This window comes from Strix aluco, chromosome 8, assembly GCF_031877795.1.
Source record: "Strix aluco isolate bStrAlu1 chromosome 8, bStrAlu1.hap1, whole genome shotgun sequence".
NCBI lineage: Eukaryota > Metazoa > Chordata > Aves > Strigiformes > Strigidae > Strix > Strix aluco.
In genome coordinates this window covers 16,626,128-16,642,245 of record NC_133938.1, presented here as the reverse complement: position 1 = coordinate 16,642,245, position 16,118 = coordinate 16,626,128, and the positions used below count along the sequence as shown (strand labels likewise).

The window sequence follows — 16,118 nt, the reverse complement described above, 5'->3', positions numbered from 1 at the left end:
GAAAGTTTTTGGAAAGTTTGTTCTGTAAAATGGCAGCATTCATATAATTGTAGAATTAGTTCTATTGTTTATTTCTGTGCTGAGTTTACTTATATTTATGCATTCTGAAATTGTGAAATGCTCATATAAAATTCCGACATATGTAATAGAAGACAGGTTTGTATTTCTAAAACAAGAAATTGCCTTTAGGTAACATTTTGGATTACTGCTAGTAGGATAAAAGAACTACATTTTCTAATTCATGCAATATCAAAACTGCACCTTTAATTAAAGGATTGATTTGCAGGAGGTCTTATGTAATACTGCATTGGACTTCCAAGACCTAACTTTTCAGCCCTTCCCTCTTAGTGCAATTCTCAACTTTGGGTGAGGTGTTTCAGCTTCCCTTGCAGTGCCTAGTGAGAAAAAATACCCTGAAGAGGATCCACAAAAATCTGAGTGAGAAGTTTCCTTATAGTGAGAACTAGGAAAAAAGAAGGGATGTGGCTTGAATTCTACCCACAAAGAGAGGTAGGCACTTGATTTCAGGCAGTGGAGAGGTATTGCTTTGTCTTAGATTTCTAGCCAGGTACTTTTTCCCAGCACCTCCCACAGAACTAGGGAGGAATGTAGGCTGAGAATACTTCTGAGTGGTCCTTGCCAGCAATGTAGAATACAGAATATTTAGACTTTGAATGTGGGTTAAATTTTGTGACTGCAAATTAGCTTTAGAACAATCAGACATCTTTTTAAGTATAAGCAAGATGTCCAGTTGCTGAGAACCATCAAAACAGCCAGTCTTCCTTGAACAGGGATTTAGGTATTGAGTGAAAATCACTGATGGACAGTTAAATGCTTGGAGATGCCCCACACATCACAAGTTAGGTGACAGATGTGAGTGGATCGTATACTTTTCTCAGTATAATCTGTAGGTGTGGTTAATCAAATATGTCCCTCTGTAAAGTCAGCTGGTAATACCTGTTGTTTGTAACATTTATTCCAAGGTAGAGAGCCCTTAAAAGTCTTGCATGCTACTTAAATGCCATCCATCTAATGAAACAGAGCTCACAGGGTCCCATGGAAACAGAACTAGGTCCTTGGAATATAATTACAAAGACTCAACTTGTAATGTGGCCAGATAGTAAATTGAGCAAGAAGTGGCAGAGATGCTAATGAACAAAGATGATCAGGACTTTTGAATTTACAGCTTAAAAAGCAGGTAAGTTCAATGCAGTCTTACATGACTTATTTGCAGGATTTAAAGAGAACAGAGTTGTAAAAAAACTTTCTGCACCACTTTCAGTTTTTGTTAAAAGTTGAGCTATTTCTCTATTTCTCTCTCTTTTTTTTTTTTTTTTTGTTTTCTTCAAAGACCCCAAGCAAAACTAGGATTTCAACTTTCAGTTTCCTGACTTTTTTTTTAAGGCACTTAAATTTGGTTTTTTGATATTTGATTGACTAACATCTGTTGATTCTGACCTTTGTAACAGTGTCTTTAACAGATTCTTCTTCAATTTCCTTTTCACTGCCAAGAGAAACCCAAGGTTTGTGGACAGGAGGTTTATAAGGATGGACTTCCAGAGTTTCCTCTCTATTTTCTTCTTCTTTTTCTTCTTTTTCTTCTGCAGTTTCTGGAGGCTGTGACATCAAACAGTGAGAAATGGTACTTTTTCAAAAATGTGTGACTAAAATGTACGTATGAACTAGAAACCCAGTTTTCAGTCCTTATTCACACATGCTTTACTTTTGTCTCAATGCAGTAAGTCTGGCTATGCTGTGCCCCTGGGTACAATTGACTAGGTCCCATTCATTCACTTGTGTATTAGAATTTTCCAATAAACATTACATATTTAATATTTAACTACTAAAGGGAGACTGTTGTCTTGAAAGAAAACCACTGTTATATAGAAAGAATTTATAGTGATTTTCTACATTAGAACCTTCTGCTTGGAATTGCAATTTGCTTTTCTGTTAATTGTTCTTCTGATGCTGGATGATAAACTTATGTTGAAAAATTATATAATCTACCCATAAACCTTCTCCTATGATGCAATGCACAAGGGGAAGTCTTCTATGTATCTAGAGCTACTTAGAACTCAAGAACAATTTAAAGTCTGATTTGAAGAATATATACATACATGTTGTGAAAAATAAGGATATTTCTTTGAAGATGCCCAATATATTATAATATTTTATTTTTATTTCTTTCTTAAAAACCTGGGTCTTGGCAGAGGAAATTAACGCTTATGATGAAAATGCAGCAATGGGCACTATACTGGCCCTCTGAAGTAAAATACAAAAATTTAATTCAGTCTTTCTCAGTATAAAAGATATTTTTACAGTGATACATGTATTTTTCCGTGATCAGATTAACCTTTAGAGAAACATTCTGGCATGCCAAGCACTTCAGATGCTTATGAATATAATACCATTCCTGAAGTATATGCTTGAGACAAGATTCTGAAATATTCACAGATAGGACAATGCTGTAGTATACTTGGATTTTCTTACCTTCAGAAGGTTTTCCTTGGCTTCCTCAGAAGCAACAAAGTAAAAGTTCTGTCCGTACTGGAACTTTGCATCAAAAACTACCAAAAGTTCTTCCCCTGGGTATTCCTATTTTAATTAAAATAATTAGTGGAAAGCTGAAAGCAAACTGAAAGCAGTATCTTTGGTTAATCTTGGGGGCTTAACAGACAATTTCATATGCTAATTGAAAAGAGCAGATGGAGTCTGGGACAAAACTAATCTTTTCATACAGAGAATTAAACAGAAAAGAAATTGTTTCAATGATTTTCAATAAATAGACCATGAGTTAGGGGAAGCCAATAGACCATGCGTTAGGGGAAGCCAAAATGTGTGAAGCTCTGCCAGTTCATAGATTCAAAACTAATAATATTTACATTACTTTTAGCATATTTTCAGTCTAAAGTTAGTAAAAAAAAATACATGTGCACGGTGAGCCATGAGAAACTTTGATTGACAGTGGTCCTATAGCCTTTGAATATTAAAGCGTTAGTGTATTTATACAGTCAAACAAGGACAGACCTTATCATTAAAAGAATATGTACTCTGAGAGCATGAAGTCTTAGAGTGAGAATGAAATAAGCTACATACTAGGACAACTTTTTTGACAGGGTGGAAATCAGAAATTGCAGCTCTTGTTTTCAGGTCCTGAATGATGTCCTCTTTTTTAATAAGTTTGAAACAATTTTCTTCTGTGACATCTTCGTCAACTCGGCAATTAAAAATTTCTTGGGTCTTTGTAGTGAAAACTAAAGGAAAGATTTCTGGGTGGCCTGTGAAAGAAAGCAAAATTGTATGATAAACAAATTAATATTGTTTAAACATAAACATATACCTTAATAACTCTGGGTCTTTACTGTTTCCTAACAGAATGCCTTTGAATCTCTCAGTTTAGTTTTTGGTATTTTGGAAGGCTGGTAATACAAATTATATTACATTTTGTTAATCTTTGAGAAGACTCTACCTAACATTTCCTACTTAATCAATATGTTATTCCTAGTATGAGCTTTTTTTTCCCTCTTGATCAACAGGTGATTAAGAGCTTTAGTGAAGAGACATTAATGGACTGGTTTTGATACATTAAGGACACAGGGCTCTGATTTAAGAGCCCTTGAATAAATAAATATACTTTAGTCCTTCCCTGGAGAGCAATGCCTTGTTAAGCCAATGTTTTATCTAAATAAGGCTTCAATACCATCCCAAATAAGGATGCTTTTCTGATTTTGGACTTTCATCTTCCTCTCATCCACTTCAGAGTGCAGCTAAGTCTATTTCTCAACTAACAGATGAGACTAAATAAAGGTCACTAAGATTCAAGCCAGATACAAGACTTTATTTTCAACTTTGCTGGAGAATATATAGCTGTTATTTTCTACGCACCTGATCTCTGTTAGGTTCATTCATGTTAATTCAGAACAAGATAGCTATTTCTTATCCTAGCTCTGGCACTGTTACCTTAATTGTTTTCGGTGAGGCTGGGTGCAGTTAGGTGACCCGGTGACTGTGCTTTGCAGACACTCAATCTGAAGATAATATACAGTGCTGCTTGTTACCTGTATGTCAGCTGCATGTACACTGGTCCTTCCCAAATCACATATTTTGCCTTCTGGCTTATGTAACAGCTACAGGTGATTAAGATCACTATAGGCCCAGCTAGTTGAATCCTGCTGCCCGAGACTTTTCTTCCTTTGCAATACTGCCACGCTAGCAGACTCATGCTGTGTGTCTCAGCCGCCATAGTAAGAGCATTCTTCATGAAGGCCAGTATACTTTTGTCCAAGGCGGCTAGTAGGCGTTCACTTTAAATGGTTATCTTTTTGATAAACTGGAAAGTGGAAAAGATTTAGGGACACATATACATGGGATTTTTATGTACTGAAATGGGCTGGTGTTTGTGATAATAGCTGATACTTTCTATCTCCTTTGTTACATTCTATTTTCTTAGTTTGATTTATTTAATATTTTATCTTAATTCCCAGAACCTGTGGTATTTTTCTCCTTATGTGTACCTTGAATTGAAGTTGATATATCTAAAATGATGATATTGACCAGCTGGCTCAGCATGTTTTGAGAAGCCATCTCTAACCTAACAAGGGCTGACAAAACAATAAATCCATCTTAGTCTCTATCATCTGAGAAGCTAAACCTCTGCATAAGCCTATCGTATAACACATAACATTTGATGAATCTGACATTTATCCTTTAAAATCTTTCAGTGCTGCTCCTCCACTGCACCCGCTCTGCAATAGTCATCACTAAAATTAATGACATGTATGATGCTTCTGGCATACCCTGCACTAAACAAGTATGATTTACTTGGTGTTCACTAGTTATTTTGTAGCATACACAATCCATTTGTAGCATGCACAGTCCATTAGTTCACTTTCTTCACAAGTTGTAGTCAATATTGTATGACTTTCCTTTTTGATATCTTGGAGATTTCTGGGATTTCTGTGTGGATGCTTCAAAAAAATCCAAAATCATAGGGATGTTGATTGGGAAAGACCTCTGAAAGTCATCTGATCCAAACTCATTGTTGGTAACACCAGACCAAGCCACCGTTCGTTTATTTTCTGGAGTCCCTGTATTTGCCATTTTGACATATACTCTCTGTATGAGGCCAAGACCTAGATTCTTCTTTTGCTTATCAATTTGGCTATGAGACCATGCTCAGAAAAAGTGTTTATTCCAGCATGATTTGAAACATTTAGTTCTTTTAAGGAACTGAAAAGTTGATCTGCAGGACTGCCAGGTCACCCTAGCCAAGGGCATGAGGCCTTATTAGGATGCCATTAGGAAGCAGACTCAAACCCTAGTAACAGTATAGATACACTTTACATTTTGATATATTGGAGAAAAAAAAATTAGACCTCCTTTTGCAAATTAAATTTCATAGGATAGAAAGAGGGTAGAAACTTAGAGCTGTGCACTAAGACAGAATGCAGTTTCCATCCTCTGCCATGCACAGCTGGCTCACAGGGCAGAATGGGCAGGAGAGCAAAGGAACAAAAAATTTGTACATGTCGCAGTTGTCAGAGTTGGTTATGTGACTAGTGCAATTAGGAGGGCTAGAACCGAAAGAAAATTTATAAACATAATTTGCTGATTCTTATGGGAAAATTTTTCAGAAGATTATTCCCATGGCTCAAATAAATTTAAGTAAAACCAAACAAATAGATTTTTTTTTTTTGAAATATCAAAAATCCTAAACAGGAGTAACTGTTGTTTATTCAAGAAGCTTGTATGATGTTATTTTTTAAAATTCTGAATCATGCATACGGCCTTGTCCACAAATGCTAACACTAAAGAAATCTTTTCAAAGAGATGTAGTTTTCAATGTCAAATGAAACAATACAAGCACACATTAAAGTTAAGCAAAAATACAATAGACATCACTACAAGAGGGGGCAGACTAGGACAGATAGTCTATTTTCTTCACTGCTCTATTGCTGTAAGTCCAAGTTAAAAACAAAGTAATGATCAGAATTAAAATATGTACATCTTTTATAACAGATTCTATGCTATAGGATCTATACTATAGATTCAGTATTATAATATGAAGAGCTGATACTAGAATTACTATTATGAACATTTTTACTGAATGCTGCTTTCTAGTAAAAAGTATGTAGCATGTACTAAGAGGCTTCATACTGCGTTCTAGTAGTAAACTGTACCCATATAATTTGTAACAGTCTACAGCTCCTAGTGTTATAAGAACGTCACAAAGGACCAAAAAGCTCTAAGAGAAGTAAAGAACACTTGCAGGCCTTAAACTAAGGAGATACCATGCATACAGTTTAAATCCTGCACAGTGTCTGCATATAGTAGCATTTTTTCCTTCTTTTAGCAACAGGTTTCTAGCCAGTTTAGCTATTATGGCTTCTAACCTTATTTTCCACTAGGTGGAGGTAAAATTCTCTCTTACTGTCAAAATTAACTATCTCCAGGAACACCTCAAATACAGCTTTAAAAGGAACACTTTCATCATCTGAGCCATCACTTATTGTCCATTTTCATTAATTGCACCTTACCCATTTCAGTGAAACTAACCAGAGTGCAATTTTCATTTCCACCCATGTGCTTACAGGATTATGTAGGAAGACAAGTGATTTATGATTTCTTTAGAAATTACCTCGTTTGTATATTTGCCACATTATGTTTTAGGTTTTAGCAATAAAAGCTGTACTGTTAAAAGCTAATTAAGAAGATAACCTTTTGGGCTGTTCCTGTAAATGGTAGATAAATTTTACACTGATATCAATTTCAGTTATATCCAAATATATAACCACAAATCAGGTCAGAAGAAAAATCTAACTAGAGATGTGAAAAAACATTTAAAAAATATTTGGTGTTTAAGATAAAATAATATATTTCAATTCAAATAATTACATGTTTTAGCTTATAACTATGGCCACACATAAAAATACGTTTTTCTTGCTCATAAGCCAAGAGAAGTGCTTGATATCTTGTGACGCTCAGATGGCGGATTTTTTTTTCTACAAAGCAAGAGATCAGTCAGTCTCTATTGATATCTATGATTAAAAACCCAAGTGATCTGCTAAAATCATATTCTCACCAGATTCACTGATTTGACAAAGATTTTAAAAAGGATAAAAATATTTTCTTTCAGTTGTTTAACTATTTCTAAATTCAAACATTTTGCACCCTATAATTATGTTGTAATGCTCTATTTCCCCTGATCCCAACTCCTTTTAATCCAAGATAAAAACATCTCCTCAAACCCATACCTGTTTCAGCATTCCTTGCTGCACTGCCTGCTACTCAGAGAGTGGTACTGTTACCACTACTGTAATAGCTGTATTTTTTAATAGTTTCTAATTTTTGTCATTCATAAAAAATCTTTCCTTTTAATTCCCTGGCATTAATAACATTGAAGCTTCAGAATGTTTAAAGCATTCCAAAACTATTACTTTAAAGCCCAGTAGCCTGGTTATCATAACACTTACCTATGCTAGCCATAGAAAGATCAACTTCATCCTTTTTACCTGAAATATAACAACACGATGTTATCAGTAATTTTTCTTCCTAACGAAGTAACTATAAATATACAGTTCTTTCCTTGATAGGTCAATATTTAAAATATCTATATACATTTAAAAATAAACTGTGAAGAAGAAAAAAAATAATTTCTACTCAGTTCAAATTTAATACAAGAAATGAGTGAAGCCTTTTAAAATAGGCCTGTATCTTAAGGAGATGTTAGCATAGCTTGAAACTACGGAGATTTATTTTGAGCAGGTGGTCTACATAAGAGAGAAGCCATATGAAATCTGTCATCTTGTGGTGCACACTGCACTTTCCATGGTTGAAAACTTCACTGACTGCTACCTGCCTGGGGCAATTACCATGTAAATCGTGTCATGCGAAGAGGAGATAAATGGGCAAGGCTCCCTAACATCGAACAGTAGCAAAACTGGCAGGTGTGCAGGCAGGAGCAGAGGTTAGTCCCCTCAGACAGTGGGGAGGTGGGCAGGCTTGCTATGGGTGGCAGGGTGCTGCAGGAGCTGGGCTTTCTTCAGCTCCTGAGAGAGGGTCTGCAAACCTCACAGTGAGGTCGGACAGGAAGAGATTGGCACTGATGTGCAGAATATTCTCTGAAGCACAACAGCTATTACTCAGCTGGAAGGGCAAAGGTGATTAAATGGTGAAAGCAACTTCTGGAAGGTGGCTGTCATGGCAAAAAAAAACCCAACCCATGAAACAAAACCTGAGCAAGAGTACATTCCCACCTTTTCTGAGAATGTGCATGGATCACTGGAAAAAAGTATTTATATATATATATATATATATAGCAAAGGCTCGTTAGCCTTACACTTCATTAACTGTACATTTTATAAATGACACGTGAGATGGTATCTCAGCACATCTCAGAAAAAACGCAACAAAATGCACTGCAAAATTAAATTGTGAGACTTTGATATATTTTTAAGCTCTATTATTGTACCTTTACAGTGTGATCCTGAGCACCTGAACTCCTGCTTCTGAGGACACCTCTCTCTGCCTGATGCTCTCTTCCTGGGCTGTTAGCTTTTGTGAATCTCCCCACTTAATATATATTAAGCCTCCCAGTTTCCCATTCAATATTGTTATTATGACACCACAAACTATTAAATCTAAACTACCAAGACAAAGCGTAAGTATTGCAATGTAGCTTTGTTATGTTCCATACATTGGTTACAAAACCATAATCAGTAATTCTAGATCTCTCGGTTATATAAAATAGCATATTCTAATTTATCTCATGCTTACTTAAATTTATGGACCCACAATAATTAAGACAGCTGTCGTGTGAGACCAGACTGCTGCTTGTTTCATTGCTGCTGTACCTTACATACCAAGCTGTGTTCGTTTTCCTTTTGAGGACTCCTTAGCTTTGTTTTCACCTTTCTGTTTCTTTGCTGAGGTTTTTGGCCCTTTCGAGGAGGTCTTGCCGGATATGAGACTTTCTGGCATTTTTTCAGATTTCTTTAGAGAAAGATAAAGACCATCGATCAACTTTAAACAGACAATGGAATGCACCATGTATGAGTGAAAATTTGGTCCATGACTTTATATAATTTATTGTTATAGTTATATTTTCCAATGCAGCTGACGGAATGTTCCATAATTTTAAATCATAAACTGTATTTTGATATGATAAGTAATAGAGCAAAATACTTCTTCTGCCCAGTGTGATTAAGTATGGAAACTTTTGATTATCCAAAACAGAGAAAGGTTAAATTAGGATAGGGGTTTCCCTTACAGAAAGCTAAGGACCTGAGCTATAGTGGGAAGAGTGCAGGTGAAAATTCTCCAGTTGTAAACATTTGTTCCAATGTCCTTAAGTGTAAATCATTAGTCGGCTGCACAAAGCATTTCTGTGCTTTTCTATTTCCAGTTCATTCTTCAGTGTAGCTCTGTGGAGGACAAACTTGGAAAGAAGTTGTATGCATAATTACATGTAGCAACCACACAGCTGGAGACAATACTGTATAGAAGGCTATTCTTGTTTCATTTACTCTCCTTCTTCCCAATACCTAGAATAAGTATGAGAACAGCTGTGTAGAAAAGGCTCAGTTCCATGGCAAAGAAGGAAATGCAATAGTCAGCCCACTCTACAGACCAGACAACACACCGCCACAAAATACACTGCCAGCACCATCCTGTGGAAGGTTCACACATAGCAGCCGATAGGACAAAATCGGGATGGTCCAAATTCTGACAGAAGTACTGAAAATTGTTTGATATTATTAAACAGCTAGATGCATTCAACTGGGATAAGGACAATGGGACCCTTAGTTTGTTTGTATCCTCCCTCTTCCATGTTCCCACCTTTTTTTAAGACTGTAAACTGACTGGGAGAGAAACCATTTCTTAAATGTCTGCAAAGCACCTACAGTATTTGGATGTTGTTACAATTTTAACACTAACAAGAGGAAAGCAGATGCACTTACAGGACAGAAAGAGATGGCACCTTCAAGAACCGTGTCATGACATAACTATTTCTGATGAACTCTTACAGGAGCTACAGCCTGTCTGCCTGCACATGTGAACAGTGCATTTACTGTCAAGATGCTGAAGGTGAAAATGTGAGTTTATAAAATAAATGTTATATCTTGAGACTTGCCCAATGAAAGGCCTAAAATAGTGTGAGTGTTAAAACAAACACAGCGTGCCTGTGCATTTGCAATTTCAGTGGTCATCCTGGCTTTGGGATGGTCTTTCATTACGAGACTGAGAAACAGTGTTTTTTTGTTTCGTAACAGAGTTCTCAAATACTCCAGAAGCAAGAAATATAATTTTAGCTTCCAATCTAAATATTCGTTTGGAGATGGCCACTGATGGCAAGATAGAGGTTCTGGATTATAGCCTGGTGGTACAGCCTGGGTTTGGGATCTATGTTAACTTCCCGTGAATTCAAGGTAAATTTTGCTGATTACTTTAATGGAAGCAGAGTCTGACACTCGTGTTACATTTATATATTTTACTTTTTCACTCCAATCAAAATAGAAAAATATACTCAATAAATCCTCAGGCTCTCTTTATCATACCAGATATTGCAGACCACAGGTGACAAGCTGCATCCATGGGATGTTAGCGCGTTTCTCTGTTGTTTGATCACCGTGGCAAATACAGCCCCCTTCATTAACCCATCTGAAGAACTGTAGTAATTTGATCTTCTACATTTTCCAAAAAGCAATGATAATACCAATGCAAAACAGATTAATGTTTGAGAATTCTGAAATTTTGCCTTGCAAGGGATGATGGTTTTGGAAGATTATAAAAAGCCCACAAGTCATGTATAATGAATGTAAGGAGAAAGTTAGGAGGTTTTTCTGTCCTCATTCTCAGAGTCTTTTTGTCAAATACAGGACTACAAACATTGACAATATGTTTATGTCTAACTTTTGATATATTTTCCCAGTTATAATCTTTTAAAGGAGCCTCTACACTGAAAAATATGTTTAATTTATAGTTCTGAAACACTTAGGGCTATGTAACTTAGAGTGCATGTCAATTCAGATGGTTAAAAGAGACTAATTTTCCCTTATTTAAAAAAAAAAAAAAAAAGGCACACAGCTATTTCTTATCCATCTCCTTGTATATTTTACATTAAAAAATTGTGACCCATTTTATAAATGGATTCTGTGACAACTGTAATTTGAAACCAATCTTGATGCCTCTTGATAAAAGAGACAGCCCTCCAGAGTAGAGGCCAGCTGTTTTAGACATTAGTTAAGAGACAATACGAACCATCTCATATACATTACGGTCATGTTGTCTTACTTCACCATTTCCTAATTATACACTGAAATGAAGGCAATTTGGAAATTTTGAGTTCTACTGAGTAACCTAAACCCTAAGTCACATGAATAGAGGAAACACTGAGAGGACTGAGATAAGTCACATGCCTATGTTTAGTACAAAAACTTGCAAGTAAAAACATCCCTTTTCCTTCTGACTGACTTCAAGTATGTTATACCTATAAAAACAGTTAAAACTTTTGAAAATTGTCTCACAATAATGCAGTTCCTCCTTCTTTAGTGAAAGAATCAGGTGTAGAGGTACACACAGCACTACACAGATAAGGGTAGTGCTGGTGAAGGCAGTGTTGGTGACTGGGTGTATGTACATGTTAATACAAGAAGTATCCCTGTTTAAGGGTTGCAAATGAATGCAGCAAGCAACAGGACTGTTCACGGTTCTGTGATGCATAGAACCTCACCAGCTGGAAAGCAGATAGAAAAGTACAAAGTAATTATCTCCTTTTACAATATCCCTAATACCATATTGCATCTGCCCATTCGTCATCCTGTGGGAATATGACTGTCAGTGGTTAGGAAACACATAAGGCCCCCAAAGAAAGCAAAAGCTAAAAACTTCTGTGGAAGCATAATCAAGCCCAAAGCTATTTACAAAGTATGTATGCAAAGTTGTTTTTTTCACACAGGATTATGCTACTAACCCCCAGGTACTCCCTGCAGGAAATCAACACTGAGAACTTTAAAACAGGTACTGCAGAGCAATCTTTTGCAGCCCACCTCTTCCAAAAAAGAAAGAAAGGAACAAAAATCCTAATGGTTCTTAATGTGTAAGATAACAGCTAGTATTTTCAGAAGTTACCTCTTACTTCAGGGTTTTTTTTCACTCCCTAATTTTTTACACAAAGTACCAAATCCTCTCAAGAAAACCGTGGAAAAATTGGTGTCTGTATTAGAGGACTGTCTGACAATCCGACAAAAAAGATAATTTCTTTAATCTGTGGTTAGTTCTTAGCCTCTTAGGGATATTTCTACATTGCTTATTTAGAAAGGACTCCTAATACACATATTTGTCCAGAAACATGCATTTGCATTAATGCTTATATAAATTCATGATTCTATGATTGAGAAGAGAGGTTGGAAAGAACACTTAAATTAACATAATTTGAAAAATTTAAAAGTGCAAAACCTACAAAAAAGAATAGCTCTTCAAATTCAATTGTCATAAACATTGCCATATATTTTAATTTTTAAAAGTAGGTAATATTAAAATTTCATTAAATATGTTCAGTTTAATTTTGCAGCAATTTTAAAGTGGAACAGAGTGTTACATTATTTCATTGGTAAAGCCCAAGTAAATATTTGACAACTTTATTTGACATTTTGTAGCCTAGTTTATTTATAGATGGCTGTAATATTTTGAACATTAGGCGCAAGAGAAAAAATAAGATCAGAGTGTTCTCCTAATCATTTAATGTACGGAAACATTTACAGTTATAAAACAAATCCGTGAAGTTGCTAGGTACTGCAAAAGGGAAAAGTTAATTAGCTATCAGTACTACTGTGAATCGAGGACACAATGATTCATTTGTTGCTTAATTGAATGATTTAAGGTCAAGCCTGTGTGCATTACTAATTTAGGACTCTAATTTACTACAATTTAGAATGACAGAAGAATTGAGTGCACTTCCATTTAACAAAATCACAAGGAAATTATCAAAAATGTGCTACTTGCTTTTTTGTTGTGTTACTATCAAGGTAAAAATCACATTTGTCTGTAAACATTTAGGAACTTGCTAAAAATAGCATCTTCAGAATGACCCAATCTCTCCAGAAATTCATATACAAAGTTCACTTTAATTAAATTTATTCTACTTTGCTCTATACAAAGAACGAATAACACAAACACTTAAAGTTTGTATAATTAATAATGCTTGTGCATATTTGGATGTACCTTCTTTGTATAAGCTGCAGGGAGTAAAGCTGCATTTTTGGCAACTGCCAAATCATTTCAGGATATGAATAGTTCTGTTTGGATGTACCTGATTTCACATGTACAACTTCTCATGAAACTAGGCCTACTGATAGAAACCAATAGAGAGGTAGTTACAGGCTCTGGGATGGTAAGTACAATACATGTAAAATTAGGTAAGAAAGGCATGGAGAACAAAATGGCAAATTTCATTAAAACATTGGATAATATTGTGTTCTGTTTCTCTCTTCCATTCAAAGAGGAACAGAATAAATTGAAAAAAGGTAAAAAGAAGAGGGTAACATGGATGATCGAAGATACGGAACATGTTTTGTACCGGGAATAAACAAGGACTCTTTTTAGCCTGGGAAAGACAGGACTGAAGAGGATGTGACAGAAGTCAGTAAAGTCATGAGAGGCCTGGAGAAAGTGACCAGGGAATGATTATTCATGGTCTTTCGTAATACAAGATCTAGCTGGCATCACATGAGCTTACCAAGGGACAGACTGAAAACAAACGGAGTACAGAAGTATTTCATTGCACAAGAGGTAGTTGAATTATGGAGCATAGTGCCTGTGGACAGGATAGCTGCCAAAAGCGCACAATCTCAAAAAGTAACAGGGCAAATTGACAGATGAAAAATTGAGGGCTACTGAAAATAATTATACTACCTCTGGCTATAGAAATGAAGCCATAAATCCAAGAAAAAAGGATGCAAAGAGTGGAAGTATGGCTTTATTATAATCTTGCCCAGGCCCTTACTGGCCCAGGCAGAACTTCTGGTGTGAGCCAGTACAGCTGGTCTGTGTTATTAAAATGTATTAACAATTTGGCCCGTACTTCAGTAGTCAGTAAGTATGATATTTAAGTGGTCATAACTCGATCCTGTCAGGAAGCAAACAGTAGCATATGTTGCCTTGTTAGGACTTTTGAACGAGAAATGTTATATTGTAAAGATTTACACTAGATAAGACTTCATCTATTTATTTTTTTTAGCAAAGGTAAGAAAAATAATCATCTCATCTTTGTAATGTGAGAGCTAGGCTGTTGGAACAAAATCCCGTGCAGAGACTGGGACGGCGGGAGGAATTTGCAGGTCCTGTGCAGAAGCACCGGGGTCCTGCCAGCACCGGGGTCCCGCCGGCGAGGCTGAGGCAGCTTCGCTCCCGTTGCGGGGCAGATTTGCAGCCGCCCGGGTCCGCTCGCCAGCACCCTCCAGCCTGGGGCACAGCCGCCCGCCGCGGCCCGCCGGGCGCCCCTCCTGGGGGCCGGGGCGGGCGCTGAGCCCGCTGGCAGGTGACGCGGTGGAAGAGGCGGCTGAGGCGGTCTCGGTCGCAGGGAGCGGGCCGCGGGCTCCGCGCCGCAGCCTGGGCCCGGCTCAACCGTTATTCCCGGTGGCGGCTGCCCGTGCTCCCACCCCTGCCATTGTCACCCGGCTCCCCTGGCGCAGTGGGGCTGCTCCCTCGCGTCGCCGGGCCTACCTGCGCGGCACCCCGAGCCCGCCGCGTCCCTGGCGCCGCGCCGTTGTCAGGGCAACGGGGCGGGCCAGGATTGACGCTTCCGACAGGCAATGGGCTCTCTGCTTCTCAAACCCGCCCCCGCGAGGGGAAGCCGCTATTGGGGGGGGTCCTCGCGGGAACGCGCCTTTCAGATAAAAACTACATGTCCCGGCATGCTGTGCGCGGGGGGCTCGCCGCCGCCCGCGGCCTGCGGGAGCAGAGCACGATGGGGTCTGTAGGCGGCAGCCAAGGCAAGGCAAGCTAAGGCAAAGCAAGGGAAGGCAAGCCAAGGCAAGCCAAGGCAAGGCAAGCCAAGCCAAGGCAAGGCAAGCCAAGGCAAAGCAAGCCAAGGCAAGCCCCCCCCGGCAGCCAACCTCCCCCAGCCCCTCGCCCCATCACCTCCTTGCCATCAGCTGCCCAGCAGTGCTGGGCACATCTCCAGCTGGGAAGGAGGTTTTGGTGATTTGCTGCGATTTGGTAATGTGAAGATCTGTATGCCACATCTGTTATGTTTTTGATGCATAAAAATAATTTAGTTTGCTTTGCTGCAATGTAAAACACAGGAGCCCTGGCGTATCTTTCTGTCTGTGTTTGGGATGGCCAGTGCTGGGCCTTGGTGACTCTACAAGGCCCATCCACTCTCCTCATGGCAGGCAGGAGGGGCTCTTGCTGCCTTCCATTCCACTCCCTACAGCCAGGAGGTTCCCTCTCCTAAAGTGCCTTCTACTCTCCTTGGGTTTGCCTTGTCATTATTTTACGTTCCCTTTTCATACCAGTGCTCACATGGTACTTGCAGCACGAATTAGGCAGCTGGTGACTGGGCACATTTGCCGGCTTTACCCTGGCACTACCGCCTGTCAGGCAGCACCACCAAAACGATCATTTCCCCAGTGCAGTGAAACTGGCCAAGACCCGGGCCAGGAGAGCGTTTCTCTGAAGTCCAGCTAATAACTTTAATAGCTTAATTGCATGTAAGTGGAATGACTTAAGCACGTCAGTCCTTCTCAGTTCACTGCACCGCAGGCTGCCCTTCATGACTACAATTGTGTGACCAGGAGGGGTTTTTATTACAGATGGGACACAGCTAATTATAACATAAGCGTTACTTTTTTTTCCTCCTGATGCAGAGGCCTAAGCCAATACACCTGCAGACGGCATGACCATCCTACAGAAAGCCCATATAGCCTAGAGAGCCGCCAGCCCCGCGCGGCAGGCGGGAGATGCGAAGTAGAAGGTGACAGACGCCGCGTGTGCCTCTGTCCCCAGGACAGCCCCGGGGCTGGGGCGGGCCGGCGGAGGCCGGCGGGGGGGCCGGCCCTGCCCCCCGCGGAGCGGCGCCGGCCGGGAGGGCGCGGGAGCGGGAGCGGACGGGGGCGGGA

The 16,118-nt window shown here is 38.8% G+C and overlaps 1 protein-coding gene across 1 annotated transcript in view; it reads right to left on the bottom strand.

Moving 5' to 3' along the window:
• DNAI3 (dynein axonemal intermediate chain 3) overlaps positions 1-14,810 on the bottom strand; it is a 28,871-nt gene extending 14,061 nt beyond the window's left edge. The window contains exons 1-6 of the mRNA XM_074832409.1: positions 14,722-14,810; positions 8,862-8,991; positions 7,473-7,511; positions 3,097-3,278; positions 2,491-2,595; positions 1,459-1,617 (exon numbers count right to left, since the gene is read on the bottom strand). Coding sequence (XP_074688510.1) covers positions 1,459-1,617; positions 2,491-2,595; positions 3,097-3,278; positions 7,473-7,511; positions 8,862-8,979 — 603 coding nt within the window. The 5' untranslated portion in view covers positions 8,980-8,991; positions 14,722-14,810. The remainder of the gene's footprint in view (positions 1-1,458; positions 1,618-2,490; positions 2,596-3,096; positions 3,279-7,472; positions 7,512-8,861; positions 8,992-14,721) is intronic.
• Positions 14,811-16,118: the final 1,308 nt, after the last annotated feature.